The sequence below is a fragment of the Schistocerca gregaria genome, chromosome 2 (assembly GCF_023897955.1).
Source record: "Schistocerca gregaria isolate iqSchGreg1 chromosome 2, iqSchGreg1.2, whole genome shotgun sequence".
Lineage (NCBI taxonomy): Eukaryota > Metazoa > Arthropoda > Insecta > Orthoptera > Acrididae > Schistocerca > Schistocerca gregaria.
This window is the reverse complement of record NC_064921.1, coordinates 637,929,148-637,946,990: the sequence shown is the minus strand read 5'-3', so window position 1 is coordinate 637,946,990 and position 17,843 is coordinate 637,929,148. Positions and strand designations below refer to the sequence as shown.

General features: G+C 39.4%; 1 protein-coding gene across 6 annotated transcripts in view; it reads left to right on the top strand.

Annotated features, from left to right (window-relative positions):
• Positions 1 to 655: 655 nt before the first annotated feature.
• LOC126334674 (esterase FE4-like) overlaps positions 656 to 17,843 on the top strand; it is a 162,815-nt gene continuing 145,627 nt past the window's right edge. For 2 of the 6 annotated variants that reach the window (XR_007564770.1, XM_049997142.1), the window contains exon 1: positions 671 to 1,685. Coding sequence is in view for 4 of the 6 variants with exons in the window: in XM_049997142.1 (XP_049853099.1) it covers positions 1,548 to 1,685 (138 nt within the window). In the remaining 2 variants the exon portion in view is untranslated. Of the gene's footprint in view, positions 1,686 to 17,843 lie in introns of all 6 variants that reach the window. The other 4 variants (XM_049997143.1, XM_049997141.1, XM_049997145.1 and 1 more) reach the window with 4 other exon arrangements.

Sequence of the window (17,843 nt, the reverse complement as noted above, 5' to 3'; positions counted from 1 at the left end):
ACTCAATTCCAAACTATGAATTTGCCATAACAAAATGCGGATGACTGTATTTTCTATTCATTATATACAGCAATATACAAATGAATATCGATTTATAAGGTGCATTGTTGCCAAGATTTACTTTCGTAACGAAACTTATATAACACTGAAAATCACATATTGCATACATGGTGTATTTTCTGAATCCACAGCAAAAATTTCAAATTGTTGTACAACGAACTGTGATATAATCATATATATTTTACCAACTTGTAATAAAAAGTCCGAGAATAGTATATTTGGAGGATGAATAGTCTACAGCCACATTAAAACTGTGTATTTGTAGTTAAACGAGACTTATGGTCTGAAAATACCCCAGACATCATGTGAAGGTTAACTAGAAAAAGGTTCTATCTTTACACTGTGAGTACAGGTAGTAGGAAGTTTTTCTTCCAATTAATAATTTTTATTTAATTAATAATTTTTATTTGTCATTAAAGCTGATATTCGTCGAAAAAAGCTAGAAGATGCACGGTTTCTCTAAGGTATAACCTCGTGTATCGCCTCCATTTCAGCTAAGATGTAGTATACATATACTAAATAAAAGTTGACATATTTCAACGATTTCGACAAGATTCAACATATCGATGTTCGTAACGCAATATGACCAGAACATGAGCTTCAAGCCAGTGGCCAATCATTATGAAACGGATAGCAGTAATTACTATCTTACGTTTTGGGTTATGACGCTTTGAATGAAACGGATAGCATTAATTACTGTCTTACGTTTTGGATTATGACGCTTTAAATTTGCCTAAAACATGTTTTCGAGATACTAAAACTATTAAGCTGCGTGTTGAATTTTACAAATTATTTCATTTTTATTCCGCAGCGTTTCACAATAGCTCGAAATCCAAGTATTAATGATAAACGCATTAGCTGGAAGGAAATTTACGAAGCATAATCTTACATGTTTTTAATAACATAAGCGCTACTCAGAACAAATTCTGCCAACAATAAGACAATAACCGTGCCTTATAAATTAAAGGGAAACAATTTGAATATGGCGCTTCAATGTCTGACCACTAGCTTTCGCAGACTACGATCAGCTGATAGAAGCATGCGAAAATTATGCCCCACAGCTGATCGCTGCAGTTACTAAATTAAAGTAGTTAGAACGTTTTATTTGCTTGGATAAATTTTTGTTGACGTCTCTTAGTAACCATATCATTTTTGTAAAAGGAAGGTTAATTATAACAGAGTCAATGAAGCATTAATTTGTTTGTATTCACAACTAAGCTGAAAGCGAAATCTCGCTGCGTTTGAGCCGCGGCTTGTTTTGGGATTTTGTAAGTTGTTTTGCGCCTTAGCGGAGAGGTGGTGTTTTCGAACGGCTGTGTTGACGCATTATAACTATCTTCGGTATAATGATTGTTACGAACTAGAGCCACAAAATAACATATCCTGTACGATCCTCTAAATTTTTTTATAAAACTGACTGAAAATTTCGTTCGTTTCTCGAAATTTATCTTTAAGAACAGTTTTTTGCGTTCGTACAAGTTTCCAGTATGAATGAATTTGTGACAGTCAAAACGTCTGAAGGTATATTAAGAGGAAAATCGGCGAAAACTTCATCGGGGATCATGTATTACAGCTTCCAAGGCATTCCTTATGCGAAACCCCCCATAGGACCGCTGCGTTTCAAGGTACAGTTTTATTTTTGTATAGTAACTTCATTAGTATACAGCAGATGCATCTAAAATAAATTGAACCACCATAATGTATAAAAAAAAAGTACCCAAAATGATTCACGGTTAGCGTGAGAATATCAGACAGCAACTAAGTACATTCAGTAAAGATCAGACTTTTAAGTCTATAAAATTAGTAAGACAGACTTTAAAAAATAATGAAACAAATTAATACAGGTAATATGTCAGGAACATGCATGGAGAGCTCCTATGGAAGGTACTACAAACAAAAAACAGGACTGGGAGTAGATCTTAGTTCAGACAACAGTTTTGACTTCTCTGAACTGTTCAGCTCAATGAACACACCAAGTGTGTGTACAAAATTCCATTTCTGAAATATTCATGATGCCATGGTTAAAATATTGCAATTTATATATCTCTTCTTTCATAGATGAGAGTTCTATACCATCATTAAGTGAACTTTGTGGAGTTCAGACAACTAGTGCGAGGCTAAAGTTTTGATTCAGTTCTTAAGGTCCACTTGGAAAAGCACTGTCTGCAAAATACAAAGGAAAATGTCTGAGCCTCATCACAGCACAACACTTAAATCTTATCTCAAACCTTCAGAAAATGAAATAAAACTTTTATTTTTTATATGAAGCAGAGGGTGAACAGCTATATCAAAATTGCAAAATGAAAACTGCTAAAATACGTAACACAAACATCAATGAAAAGCCAAATATTGACTCGTTTGCTTGAGAAACCTAAATTTTTTCATTGTCAGATGTAGATATTGGAAAGTAGAAGAAATTGCACAGACAATTGTGGGAAGGGAACAATGTTGTGAACTCTAGGTAAAAATAGATACTAGCTGTCGAGAGGAATCAGAATTATTAATACCAAACTGCAGGAAAACAATAGCTTAAACATAACAACTAAAACTTGAATACCAGATGATAGTACTGACAGTGATTTTGCATAAAGCTGAAGGAGGTAACAAGAGAAAGGGAGGAGAGAGGAAATTGTGAGGGAGAAAAGTGTAAATTTTGTATACTGAAAATGACAAGTATGAATAAAACAAAATCCAAATAATGACTTAAGGGTACAGCAAAAATAATACTAGAAAAGATGAACAATTTGTAGCTTTTGTGTGTAACAAGGATAGCAAGGGAAATGAAAGTAAGGCATGTTAATATAAAGTGATGATGAAAGCTATAAATTACCCTTTTACATTTCTTAGGCCTATACAGACACCATGTCACAAAAGATATGGAATGGAAGCTGTGTTATAAAATTTATCAAACACTATGAACAAATGAATCAGTGATACAGTGTTCTATTGGTGTTAGGTGGGTAACAGAAGATGGGTCCGGGAGGTGTTAGACAGTTCTAAATAATATCACTCTAATTTCAGGTGAGAATTAGCAAAATTGAACATCAAAAAATACTCCCCTACTGTGTGTTTCTTAGCCATCTACCTGCTTCACTATTTGTGACACAAATATCATACATTCCACTCTAAGAGTTTACAAAATTATTAAATCACCTCTTTATTGAAACATTACATGCTTCATATAGTCACAGATATTGTGACAGGTGACTCACCAATTACAACACTGCATACAGAAAAAGAGAATTAAAATTAAACTATAGTGTAATGAATGGTGTGTGTTTCTCTTCCTTTTTCTTTTTCTGATAAAGGCTGTGCCCAAAAGCTTATGTGTAAGTGTCTTTAATTGTGCCTGTCTGGCAACTTAACTTGTCATCTTTACAGTAAATAAAAATGTATCTTTTTCCTACATTGTCAATGTTGTAATATATGTGGTTTTAGAACCCATTACGCTCCAGGTGACCCTTTTATGCAGAAAATAATTCTATAAGCCTGGCTGGATCAAAATATGTTCAGTATACACCCTTTTGAAGAATTATATCGGTGACAATATAGATGTTTATACAGGTGACTGTTCATTTGACTCTGTGTAATCCACATGTTTATTTCGCAGTACATTTTTATTTACTAGTACCATGCCGTTTTTGATAGCACCCATTTTTGTCCACAAAGCTATCTTATATTTTTCACTGTTTGTGGTGTAATGAATCATTTCTGTTTTTGCAGAATTTAATTTCAAAGTATTATTTTTTATCTGTGCTTTCAGTTACCTAAATGTCTACCTAATACAACATGTTAAATATCCATCAGCTCTACAGCAAACAATAGCTGTTTGAATTCACTGCATGGTGGATGATGGTAGACTGAAACTGTTGTAAAATATCATTTATATTGTATAAAAATAGTGTTGCACTTTGGGATACACAATTCTTTGACTTTCCAGTCGAAAGATAGATAGAAAGATTAGGATTAAACATCCTGTGAACAAAGAGGTTATTAGAGACAGTCTTAAAGCTTGTGTGGGAGAAGGGTCAGGAAGGAAATCAGCTCAGTCCTTATCAGAGGAATTATCCCAAAATTTGTCATAAATAATTTACAGAAACAATGTAAGACCTAAATTTGGATGGGCAAATGTTGCTGTTCCATTGAATGCTTGTCTAGTGTCTTTCAGTAGTGCAATATCACTCAGTTTTTCTTGACATTGGTTTGTACAGTACTTCTTGCTTTGTGTGGTAAATACAATAACATCAACTTGTAAATATAGGCCATCAGCTACCAGAGATGAAAATCATAGTTTATGGTATCAAAGACCTTTTCAAGTTGACAGAAGATCTCTCTCTCTCTCTCTCTCTCTCTCTCTCTCTCTCTCTCTCTCTCTCTCTCCTCTCTCTCTCTCTCTCTCTTTTATCTATTCAAAACTTACTTTTATGACTGAAGTTTCTATTGTGCAAGCTGTACGTGAGGTTTTCCTGACATCATACTGATTTCATAGAATATTACAGCGTATTGCATTGTTTGTGTTTTGCCCAATAATCAGCTACACAGCTATCATCAGCTTTCTGTAAATCTAGCAGGATACAGCTTGTGCTCAGGTTTGGGCACATCAGTAGGGGGTCGCCTGTTTGAACATTCCCAGTTGCATAGTTGCCACATTGTGCAAGGTTATACTTGACACAATTGAGACACTAGTTCTCAGCTTGTTGAGGGTCTTCCATTTTTGAAAAATTTGTTATTTCCAGCCATAAGTTCTTCCTTCAGCACCGGGATAGGATTTGGAGTTGCCTCCTTTTTTAGCTGAAGTCTCCTCCCTTCGAAGATGCCATCCATTGCATCCAACATCCAAAGGATGCTCTTCTTGAGTGACACAGCCTAATTGTTGTTGGTGCCTGTGTAGAGGGTGATTGTTATCTGTCATTTGTTTCTTCCTCTCCATTGTGGCAGCTACTTGGCGCCATATACTGGAAGGGGGGGAGTGGCAGTGATCCCAATGAGAGGGTAGATCTTCTCTGCTGGGATGGTCCTCAAACATCCTGATATGATATGGAATGACTCATTTACAGGCACATCAGTGTGTTTCATGTGGTCCAAATTCTTCCACATGGATGTGGCATATTCATTTGCCAAGAAACTGAGTGCAATATCTGTTGTTTGCTGGTTACTTTATGAAAGGTATTATTCCTAGTACTGAGCTTTTGCTTAGTATCCAGATAGTGCTCTTCAAATGACAGAGTTCTCTCCAACTTCGCACCTAAGTATTTGGGAGTGTAGCAGTGCTCTAACTCTTGCCCTTTCCAACTCACATATAGTTTTCTTTTGGCTTCCTTATTCCTCAGGTGGAAAATGCAAACTTACACCTTTACTGTGTTTAGTTTCAGGCAATTTTGGTGCTCCCTTGGGCAGCCAAGGCCTTGTCATCAGCATATATAAACAGCCTGCTATGTGGGTGTGTTGGCTGGTCATTGGTGTATATATTGAACAGCAACAGAGCTAATATACTGTCTTGAGCAATACCATTTTTTGTTTTTTTCTCCAGCTATTATTTTTTCCCTGAATAGTAACACGGAAGCACATAGACATTTCACAAATATTGAAAATCCAAAATCCTTGGTCACCTGATAAGCCTTAAATATCAGTCTACTGTGGTTAATAGTATCATAGGCTGTTCTCAGTTCAATGAATTCCACACCAGTCACCTGCTTACTTCCAGAACCATCTTCTGTGCTGTGTTAAATTCAAAAATTGCCCGGTGCCTGAGCATCCTGGTCTAAAGCTGCCATGTTCAGGCCTTGGTACCTTATGTACAGATTTGGACATTTTATTCAGCACCATTCTCTCAAGGTCCCTTAAACAGGTAGCACAGAAGAGATATTGGATGAAAGTTGTTAACATCTATTGGATCCTTGCCTGGTTCTAATAGGACTACTACTGTCACTTTTCTGCAGATCCTAGGAATCTACATAGTGTTGACACAGTTGTTCATTATGTATGTTAACCACATAAGGGTTTTCAGCCCAAAGTGTTTAATTTGTTCATTACTTAAATCATCTTGGCTAGCTGTTTTATTATTTTTCATTTCGTGTAATACCGTTCACTGCTCCTCAACTGTGAAAGGTGCTTCAAGTGAAAGGTGTTCATTTTCCAGGTACCTTGTGACAGAAATGTGTGGCAATCTGTGGGTGGTTTTCCTATTGAGTAGAAGCTGATAACAATTTGGTTTACTAAAACACTAGTCTGAGGTGTTTTGTTGCTTATTGGGTTATTGCAGAGATTCCTGAGTAGACTCCAGGCTTCTGTGCTGTTCGGTTTCATATCAAGTGATGTGTCTAAGTAAAACTACTTCTCCCTTCTAATAGTGGTTAAGGGTTGGAGTAGCTTCTTTCAAGTCTCCTAGGTGTCTTCAGAGAATGGATTGGTATTGTAAAGCTGCTTGTACTTTTCAGATGTTATTTGCATTTTGTGATTGAACCCAGCTAGATATTCCTTCCAGCAGCCTCTAGGGATGTGTTTCCAAGATATTTGGTGAGCTGTATAAATGTTTCATCAGAGCTAGCAATTGGAGGTATCTCATCTTTCTTGAAATCCAGTTTGTGTGTGAAAAAAACTCTAATATGCCTGCTTGAAGTTGAATTGGCTTTTAAATGGGATGGTATATAGGGACACTGCAGCTTTTACAGTCAGTGTGATAGGTCTTTGTTGAGTCCTTGGTAGCACATTTTTTGCTGACTTAACTGATTGCTGAGCTATCCAGTTGTGTATGTTAACAGGCTTGTATCCATGTCCCCATCATCCAATACTGAAAGAGACTGGTAATTTGGTATTATGTATAAGCTTGAGTCCAGCTTTTTCTGCAATCTTGACTTCTTCCCCATTGAAATCTGTCTCTTGGTAGCCCCATGTTATGCTGTGAATACTGAAATCACCATTTATGAACTTTATTGACTGATTTTTGGAAGTTACTTGGTTCTCTGAACCTGAAATCTGTACCAGGTGGCCTGTAGGTGGAGGTCATTGTGCATATCTTCAATTCATTTATTAAAATTTGTGTATTATCGATATGTGTCATCACTGATGATTGAATCATAAGGCCTGGTCTCATGAATATTGCACTCCTGTATTGTTTTTGGGGTCTTTCAGAAGCTCATATCAAGTCTTTGATTTTCAGTCTGTGGCTGGTGGGTCCTCTGTGGGTTTCCTGCAAGATTAAAATGTTGCCTTTGCATTTGTTGCACATGTCAGACTAGAAGTCCTTTATTTGTGTATGAACCTTCAGTTTTAACTGAAGTCATTTTTAAGGCTACTTCTGGAAAGGACCTTTTCTTATACTTGTGTTCTCCTTGGTGTATTGGATTGAAAAGGGTTAGCTGGCTGCATGCCATTTCCAGTCCTTATCTTTATTCAGTCTTATAGGATGCTCCTTCTGTGTCCCTGTGTAATGAATTACAATTTTCTATCTGGTCATATACTGATCTCTTTTTGAGGATATATTGGTAACCTGTAGATCAATAGTTTCACAGATTTGTTAAGTTTTCCCAGTTTAACATTAGCCAAACTTCTCCAAATTTTAGTCAGCCATGGAATAACCTTCATCAAAAGACTGTTGATTATGAGGAATAGTGTATGTGCAGTACTGTAACAGATTATTCTTTTATTTTAGTGGAAAGCTCATCTGATTCTGCTTGATTATAAAATTTTAGAGACATTATGATTTTCACATCAGAGGTTGTTAATTTGATAACTTAAAACTTGTACAATTTTTCTTTGCTATTCAAGTTCTAAGGAGTGGTGAAAAATGATCCTTGTTGTTACAATTTATGAAGAAATTAATGAAGGATTTACATGTAGCACTGGAATCTGTAATGGTTTACAGAGACACTTTCTCTTCATTTCATTGCCAACTCCACTTCTTATTAGAGAAGAAATGGCTTTCTTTCAGACTTTTCCATTTTAAATGAATATATTGTTTTCAACATGTTTGGAAGCTTGTACTACTTTATAAAATGTAGTTTCATATATACTTACATATTAAGGAATTTCTGGGTTTTGATTAATTTTTGTATCTATAAGACGTTTCCTCTTCTTGATGCTATCCACTCTAATTCCTTTGTTAGCTACAATCTGTTTTTATGATACCTTATGTTGTTTCTGGAGAGTACTTGGGTACTTCGTTTACCACTGTCATTTCTGCTCCAGCCTTGAATGATATATGGAAGAAAAAGTGTTGGTAAGCCTCTGTGTGAGCTCCAGTATCTCTGTAATTTTACCTTCATGATCTTTTTGTGAGATATACATACGAGAGAGCAAAATGTGGGCTGATTCTTCTAGAAATGTGTGCTCTCAGAATTTTAACAATGAACCACTCCATGATGTGCAGTGCCTCTCTTGTAGCATCTGCCACTGGAGTTGGGTGAACATTTCCATCATACTTTCATGCTTAGTAAATGAACTTGTGACAAAACATACTACTCTTATTTGGATATTACATAACTAATGAGTAGGTATTGAATAGAATTGGGGAGAAGAGGAGTTTGTGGCACAACATGACAAGAAGAAGGGACCAGTTGGTAGGACATTTTCTGAGACATCAAGGGATCACAAATTTAGCATTGGAGGGCAGTGTGGAGGGTAAAATACATAGAGGGAGACCAAGAGATGAATACACTAAGCAGATTCAGAAGGACGTAGGTTGCAGTAAGTACTGGGAGATGGAGAAGCTTGCTCAGGATTGAGTAGCATGGAGAGCTGCATCAAACCAGTCTCAGGACTGAAGACCACAACAACAACAACATTTGGATATTCTCTGTTTTGTCTATCAATCCTACCTCATAAGGGCTCCAGACTGATGAGCATTGAATTGATCATATAATTAGTTATATATGGTTGTTCCACTTTAAATCACTCCATACACATACTCAAATAGATTAGATTAGATTAATACTTGTTCCATAGATCATGAATACAACATTTCGTAATGATGTGGAACGTGTCAGTTAATAAAAGATGTCTGTACAAGATATTACATTACACAAAATATTGCATGACACAAATGTTTAAGTGCCCTTCCCCCCCCCCCCCCCCCCCTTAATTTATATCTAAAAATTCAGCCAATCAGTAGAAGGAGTTGTCATCTTGAAATTCTTTTAACTTATTTTTAAATGTTAGTTGGCTATCTGTCACGCTTTTGGTGCTGTTTGGTAGGTGACCAAAGACTTTTGTGGCAGCATTATTTATCCCTTTTTGTGCCAAAGTCTGATTTAACCCTGCATAGTGAAGATCATCCTTTCTCCTGGTGTTATAGCTATGCACACTGCTATTACTTTTGAATTGGGCTGGATTATTAACAACAAATTTCATAAGTGAATATATATACTGAGAGGATCCCTAGATCCTTAAATAGATGTCTGCAGGATGACTGTGGGTGGGCTCCAGCAATTATTCTGATTACACATTTTTGAGCAATGAATACTTTTCTACTCAATGATGAATTACCCCAGAATATGTTGCCATGCGAAAGCAGTGAATGAAAGTAGGCATAGTAAGCTAATTTACTGAGATTCTTATCACCAAAATTTGCAATAACCCTAATAGCATACGTAGCTGAACTCAGACGTTTCAGCAGACCATCAATGTGTTGCTTCCAGTTTAACCTCTCATCAATGGACACACATAAAAATTTTGAAAATTCTACCTTAGCTACAGACTTCTGTTCAAAGTCTATATTTATTACTGGAGTTGTGCCATTTACTGTACGTAACTGTATATACTGCATTTTATCAAAATTTAAAGAGAGTCTGTTTGCTGAGAACCACTGAATAATTTTGTGAGAAACATCATTTACAATTACATGACTTAGTTCTTGGTTTTTGGATGTTATTACTATACTTGTATCATCAGCAAAAAGAACTAACTTTGCATCTTCATCTATGTGGAATGGTAAGTCATTAATGTATATCAAGAACAGTAAAGGACCTAAGACCGAACCCTGTGGGACCCCATACCCCCAGTTTGAGGACTCAGCTGTTGTTTTAACATTACATGAACCACTTATTTCAACTTTCTGCATTCTTCCAGTTAAGTATGAATTAAACCATTTGTGCACTGTCCCCTTCAAACCATAATGATGTAGCTTATCTAAAAGAATTCTATGATTTACACAATCAAAGGCCTTTGAGAGATCATAAAAAATACCAATGGGTGATGTCCGGTTATTCAGAGCATTTAATATTTGATCAGTGAAAGCGAATATAGCATTTTCTATTGAAAAGCCTTTCTGAAAACTGAACTGACATTTTGTTGGTACTTTATTTTTACAAATATGGGAGGCTACTCTTGAATACATTACTTTCTCAAAAATTTTTGATAGAGCTGTTAGAAGAGAGATTGGGCGGTAGTTGTTGACATCCGATGTATCCCCCTTTTTATGCAATGGTTTTACAATGGCATATTTCTGTCTATCGGGGAAAACACCCTGCTCCAAAGAGCTATTACATATGTGGTTGAGAATCCTACTTATCTGTGTGGAATAAGCTTTAAGTACCTTGCTGGAAATGCCATCAATTCTGGAAGAGCATTTACTTTTCAGTGGGTTTGTTATTTTACTAATTTCAGAGCGAGAGGTTGGTGGAATTACAGTTGTTTCAAACTGCACAGGTATGGCCTATTCTATTAGTAGCCTTGCCTCTTCTAGTGAAGATCTAGATCCTATTTTCTCCACAACATTTAAAAAATGATTATTGAAAATATTTTCAAATTCTGATTGTTTGTTAGTACACTTGTCATTCAGTTTTATGGCACTAAAGTCTTCCTGCGCTCTTGGTTGCCCTGTTTCCCTTTCAATAATATTCCAAATTGCTTTAATTTTATTATCAGAGTTACTGATCTGAGACATGATACACATGCTTCTGGACTTTTTAATAACTTTTCTTAGTACCGCACAATAGTTTTTATAATGTTGAACAATTTCGGGGTCAGTACTCCCTCTTGCTGTTAGATACAGTTCTCTTTTACGGTTGCAAGATATTCTTATTCCTTTAGTTAGCCATGGTTTTTTATATGTTTTCTTGGAATTATGTTTAACTATTTTCTTGGGAAAACAATTTTCAAATACCCTTAAAAATGTATTGTGAAATAAATTATATTTCAACTTTGCATCAGGTTCCTTATACACTTCATCCCAGTCTTGTTGCTGTAGGCTTTCCCTAAAGTTTGCAATATTTATATTGTTAATTGAACTCACTGCTTTGAAAGTCTGATGTGAAATACTGCATGGAGCTATGTCATATACTGTAACTAGCTGTGCACCATGATCTGAAAGACCATTCTCAACTTATCTTGGTCTATAAAAAAGTTATCTATTAATGTACTGCTGTTCTTTGTTATCCAAGTAGGAAAATCAATGATGGGGCTCAAATTGAAAGAACAGATTAATACTACAAGATCATTCTTCCTATTACACTCTTTCAGGGAATCAACATTGAAATCCCCACAAATGATAATTTGCTTCCCTCTGTCTGACAGATAGCACAACAAAGCATCCAAGTTTGCTAGAAATAGCTGGAAGTTCCCTGAGGGGGATCTATACACTGTTACAATTATGAAAGTGCCATCATTTAGTTAAAGTTCAGTGGCACATGCTTTCATATGTTGCTCAACACAAAATTTTTTAGTTTCTAAATTTTTTACACTGCGGAAGCTTTTGACATGTATGGCAACTCCTCCTCTCATCATATTATCTCTACTTACATGTGCAGCTAATTTGTACCCATTGATGCTAACCTTTTGCATATCAGTGACAATGTGATGCTCAGACAGGCATAGTACCCAGATCCAAGTAGCCGTTCCAACTCCAAATTAACTCTCCTGACAGAAGAGCTCAAATGAGGTCGGTTGTGGCACTCCAGAACCGACACAAACCCAACACTGGTATGACTCGATGTTGATGCAATCTTTGCCAGGTCACACTCTATGCTGTATCCCAGATCTCTGTCAATACTGTTGCCCAGCCCACCCACAATAACCACGGAATCTTCCTTAGTAAAGCCTCTACATAGTGAACCTAAATCCTCTGTAACCTGCCTCAGTCCAGCAGTAGGTTTGAAAAACTTGTGACCTGGTATTCTGACCCTAATTCAGCCTGCAGAAGTTGGCCCACAGCCCTAGCATGAGAACTACCTAGCAACAAGACTTTCTTTCTCTTTGCAGACTTCCCTACATTCTTATTCAATTTGCTGCTGAAAGCTTGTTGAGCCCTGTCTACATCTACTTCTGTGAGAGGCACATCAGTTTCTGACTGAGGCAACAGCTCAAACCTATTTTGTACATTAATAACAAAGCTGTCAGAAGAATTTATTGGCCTGTTCCTTATGCCTGTTGTCACTTCCCACCCCTGTTTACCCTTCTCCCCCCTTAACCTGCCCAGTTCTCGCCTAGCCTCATCTAACTCAGCCTGAAGGGCAGCAATTTTCCCCTCCTGTTCCACAATCTTTCTATCTCTACTGCATAGTCTACAGAACAACTGATGAGTCTCGCTCATTTTCCCAATCCCCACGCCACTACAATCGTCCCAATGAAAAAAGTTACTACATCCATCACACCAGACCCCGGAGCTAACGATTCTATCTTTGATGGATGTCACTGCTTCCTGAGATTGTATGGAAATGGTGTGTCCATTCAATAAAGGGTCTTCTAGCCCATTTGACAAGCATGCATTACATTGGCCTTGGGTTATTTTGGGGTGAACTGCAAATCCCTGCACCAAGCATGGATCATTTGCAGGTCTGTTCATTTCATTACAGTTTGTAGCACTGCTGCTTCTGGGAGCACCCACGTAATTTGCAATACCCTGCCACATATCAGACTATAGTGACACAAAGGTCTTGGTCACTTATTTGACTGGAAAAAAATATAACAACAAAAATCATTTTCTGTCTTTTCATAGCATTTTAACCATGCCAAAGTAAGTTCCAACTATGCCAAAATAAATTTCAAAGCCACAGCTTGGACTTTGAAATGAATATAGATGTAGTAAAAATGCTATGGAAAGACAGCAGACAGTTTTTGTCACTAAATTTTCCATTTATTCACATCACAGTTTGCAATGATGTGTACTATGGCTACCATGAAACTTATATTAATGTTCATATTAATTAAGTAACTTGTTTCCACATGTGTACTTCATAATTACAAAGCTGTAAACTGACCCTTGATGCCCATCTGCTCTTAACCAGAACTACTTTATTTTGCCATCATATTTAGGTTTCTTTCTATATTTTTCTCCAGCAAATTCTTTGTTTGATGTGTGTGGTAAAAACAACAGCTTAACAGTGTCCCAGAAGAAGCATTGTTATTTTTTATTCAGAGTAGCTGCTTTTCTTCTACATCTACATCTACATGACTACTCTGCAATTCACATTTAAGTGCTTGGCAGAGGGTTCATCGAACCACAATCATACTATCTCTCTACTATTCCACTCCCGAACAGCGAGCGGGAAAAACGAACACCTAAACCTTTCTGTTCGAGCTCTGATTTCTCTTATTTTATTTTGATGATCATTCCTACCTATGTAGGTTGGGCTCAACAAAATATTTTCGCATTCGGAAGAGAAAGTTGGTGACTGAAATTTCGTAAAAAGGTCTCGCCGCGACGAAAAACGTCTATGCTGTAATGACTTCCATCCCAACTCGTGTATCATATCTGCCACACTCTCTCCCCTATAACGCGATAATACAAAACGAGCTGCCCTTCTTTGCACCCTCTCGATGTCCTCCGTCAATCCCACCTGGTAAGGATCCCACACCGCGCAGCAATATTCTAACAGAGGACGAACGAGTGTAGTGTAAGCTGTCTCTTTAGTGGACTTGCTGCATCTTCTAAGTGTCCTGCCAATGAAACGCAACCTTTGGCTCGCCTTCCCGACAATATTATCTATGTGGTCCTTCCAACTGAAGTTGTTTGTAATTTTAACACCCAGGTACTTAGTTGAATTGACAGCCTTGAGAATTGTACTATTTATCGAGTAATCGAATTCCAACGGATTTCTTTTGGAACTCATGTGGATCATCTCACACTTTTCGTTATTTAGCGTCAACTGCCACCTGACACACCATACAGCAATCTTTTCTAAATCGCTTTGCAGCTGATACTGGTCTTCGGATGACCTTACTAGACGGTAAATTACAGCATCATCAGCGAACAACCTAAGAGAACTGCTCAGATTGTCACCCAGGTCATTTATATAGATCAGGAACAGCAGAGGTCCCAGGACGCTTCCCTGGGGAACACCTGATATCACTTCAGTTTTACTCGATGATTTGCCGTCTATTACTACGAACTGCGACCTTCCTGACAGGAAATCACGAATCCAGTCGCACAACTGAGACGATACCCCATAGCTCCGCAGCTTGATTAGAAGTCGCTTGTGAGGAACGGTGTCAAAAGCTTTCCGGAAATCTAGAAATACGGAATCAACTTGAGATCCCCTGTCGATAGCGGCCATTACTTCGTGCGAATAAAGAGCTAGCTGCGTTGCACAAGAGCGATGTTTTCTGAAGCCATGCTGATTACGTGTCAATAGATCGTTCCCTTCGAGGTGATTCATAATGTTTGAATACAGTATATGCTCCAAAACCCTACTGCAAACCGACGTCAATGATATAGGTCTGTAGTTAAATGGATTACTCCTACTACCCTTCTTGAACACTGGTGCGACCTGCGCAATTTTCCAATCTGTAGGTACAGATCTATCGGTGAGCGAGCGGTTGTATATGAGTGCTAAGTAGGGAGCTATAGTATCAGCGTAATCTGAAAGGAACCTAATCGGTATACAATCTGGACCTGAAGACTTGCCCGTATCAAGCGATTTGAGTTGCTTCGCAACCCCTAAGGTATCTACTTCTAAGAAACTCATGCTAGCAGATGTTCGTGTTTCAAATTCTGGAATATTCCATTCGTCTTCCCTGGTGAAGGAATTTCGGAAAACTGCGTTCAATAACTCCGCTTTAGCGGCGCAGTCGTCGATAACAGTACCATCGGCACTGCGCAGCGAAGGTATTGACTGCGTCTTGCCGCTTGTGTACTTTACATACGACCAGAATTTCTTCGGATTTTCTACCAAATTTCGAGACAATGTTTCGTTGTGGAACCTATTAAAGGCATCTCGCATCGAAGTACGTGCCAAATTTCGCGCGTCTGTAAATTTTAGCCCATCTTCAGGATTTCGCGTTCTTCTGAACTTCGCATGCTTTTTCCGTTGCCTCTGCAACAGCGTTCGGACCTTTTTTGTGTACCACGGGGGATCCGTTCCATCTCTTACCAATTTATGAGGTATGAATATCTCAATTGCTGTTGCTACTATATCTTTGAATTTGAGCCACATCTCGTCTACATTCGCATAGTCAGTTCGGAAGGAATGGAAATTGTCTTTTAGGAAGGCTTCTAGTGGTACTTTATCCGCTTTTTTAAATAAAATTATTTTGCGTTTGTTTCTGATGGATTTGGAAGAAATGGTATTGAGCCTAGCTACAATGACCTTGTGATCACTAATCCCTGTATCAGTCATGATGCTCTCTATCAGCTCTGGATTGTTTGTGGCCAAGAGGTCAAGTGTGTTTTCGCAACCATTTACAATTCGCGTGGGTTCGTGGACTAACTGCTCTAAATAATTTTCGGAGAATGCATTTAGGACAATCTCGGAAGACGTTTTGTGCCTACCACCGGTTTTGAACAAGTATTTTTGCCAACATACCGAGGGTAGGTTGAAGTCCCCACCAACTATAACCGTATGAGTGGGGTATTTATTTGTTACGAGACTCAAACTTTCTCTGAACTGTTCCGCAACTGTATCATCGGAGTCTGGGGGTCGGTAGAAGGAGCCAATTATTAACTTAATTCGGCTGTTAAGTATAACCTCCACCCACACCAATTCGCACAGAGTATCTACTTGGACTTCACTACAAGATAAACCACTACTGACAGACACCAACACTCCACCACCAATTCTGCCTAATCTATCTTTCCTGAACACCGTCTGAGACTTCGTAAAAATTTCTGCAGAACTTATTTCAGGCTTTAGCCAGCTTTCTGTACCTATAACGATATCAGCTTCTGTGCTTTCTATTAGCGCTTGAAGCTCAGGGACTTTTCCAGCGCAACTACAACAGTTTACAACTATAATTCCGACTGTTCCTTGATCCAAGCACGTCCTGTAATTGCCAAGCACCCTTTGACATTGCAGCCCATCCCGCACTTTCCCGAGGCCTTCTAACCTAAAAAACCGCCCAGTCCACGCCACACAGCCTCCGCTACCCGTGTAGCCGCCAGCTGAGTGTAGTGAACTCCTGACCTATTCAGCGGAACCCGAAACCCCACCACCCTATGGCGCAAGTCAAGGAATCTGCAGCCAATAAGGTCGCAAAACCGTCTGAGCCTCTGATTCAGACCCTCCACCCGGCTCTGCACCAAAGGTCCGCAGTCGGTTCTGTCAACGATGCTGCAGATGGTGAGCTCTGCCTTCATCTCGTAAGCAAGACCGGCAGCCTTCACCAAATCAGATAGCCGCTGGAATCCAGAGAGAATTTCCTTAGATCCAAAGCGACACACGTCATTAGTGCCGACATGTGCCACCACCTGCAGCTGGCTGCACCCTGTGCTCTTCATGGCATCCGGAAGGACCCTTTCCACATCAGGAATGACTCCTCCCGGAATGCACACGGAGTGCACACTGGATTTCTTCCCCTCCTTAGCCGCCATATCCCTAAGGGGCCCCATTACGCGCCTAACATTGGAGCTCCCAACTACCAGTAAGCCCAACCTCTGCGATTGCCCGGACCTTGAAGGCTGAGAATGATCCTCTGAAACAGGGCAGGCAGCTGCATCTGGCTCAGCCAGAGACAGTGCCTGAAACCGGTTTGTCAGACGCACCGGGGAGGCTTTCTGGTCAGCTTCCGGGGACGCCTTTCGCTGCCTGCCACGCCTTGGAACGACCTCCCAATCAACCACAGGCGAGGGCTCAGCCCCACTGCGGGCAGCAACCGGGGCAACCACAGCGGCAGACCGATCTGGGGACAGACGGGATGAGGTTGACATCCCCGTGATACCCGAGTCCGGCTCCCCACAGTGGTGCCCATTGGCAACAGTTATGAAATAATTACTGTTGTATCAGACACCAAATGCAGTGTATTGACACCACATGTAGTGGGTGGGTGCCAGGAGGTGCCGTATTAAAACTAGGCGAGAACTTTCCAAATGATTTACTTGTTTCTACTACAGCGCACCATTCATCTCGGTCCACGTCACAAGGTCCCGCAATGCTGAGGCCACTGCCCCAGCGACGCAGTGCAACATGCTGCAGTGTTGGCCTTGTAGGACCGTGTCGTCAGGGCTGCGCCGTCAGCCAGCTCATTGGTCTTCTTCCCCGTTGACTCAGCGCTACTCCACTGAGAGCTGCCAAGCGGATTGCTGCATCCTTTCTCACTGGCATAGCTGGTGGTAGTGAGCCGTGGAGTGGCCTGCTGATGGCTGGCTGGCGACAGACCCCACATCAGCCTCAGGGAGTCAAACCAATGACCTGCCGTGGACTGGGACGATGGCGCCCCGTCTGTTGCTGCGTGTAGCCCGCCAGCGTGATATGCCCCGCTGTCCAGGAGAGCTGCCACACTTGAATGAATCTCATTAGAAAACGGCACATATTTATACTTGGCTGTGCGACTCTGTTTTGCCAAGCGCGCCGATTCGCATCACATACGCATAACACTTAGGTAGGCCAATGGCCCTCTTCTGCCTGTTACTTGCG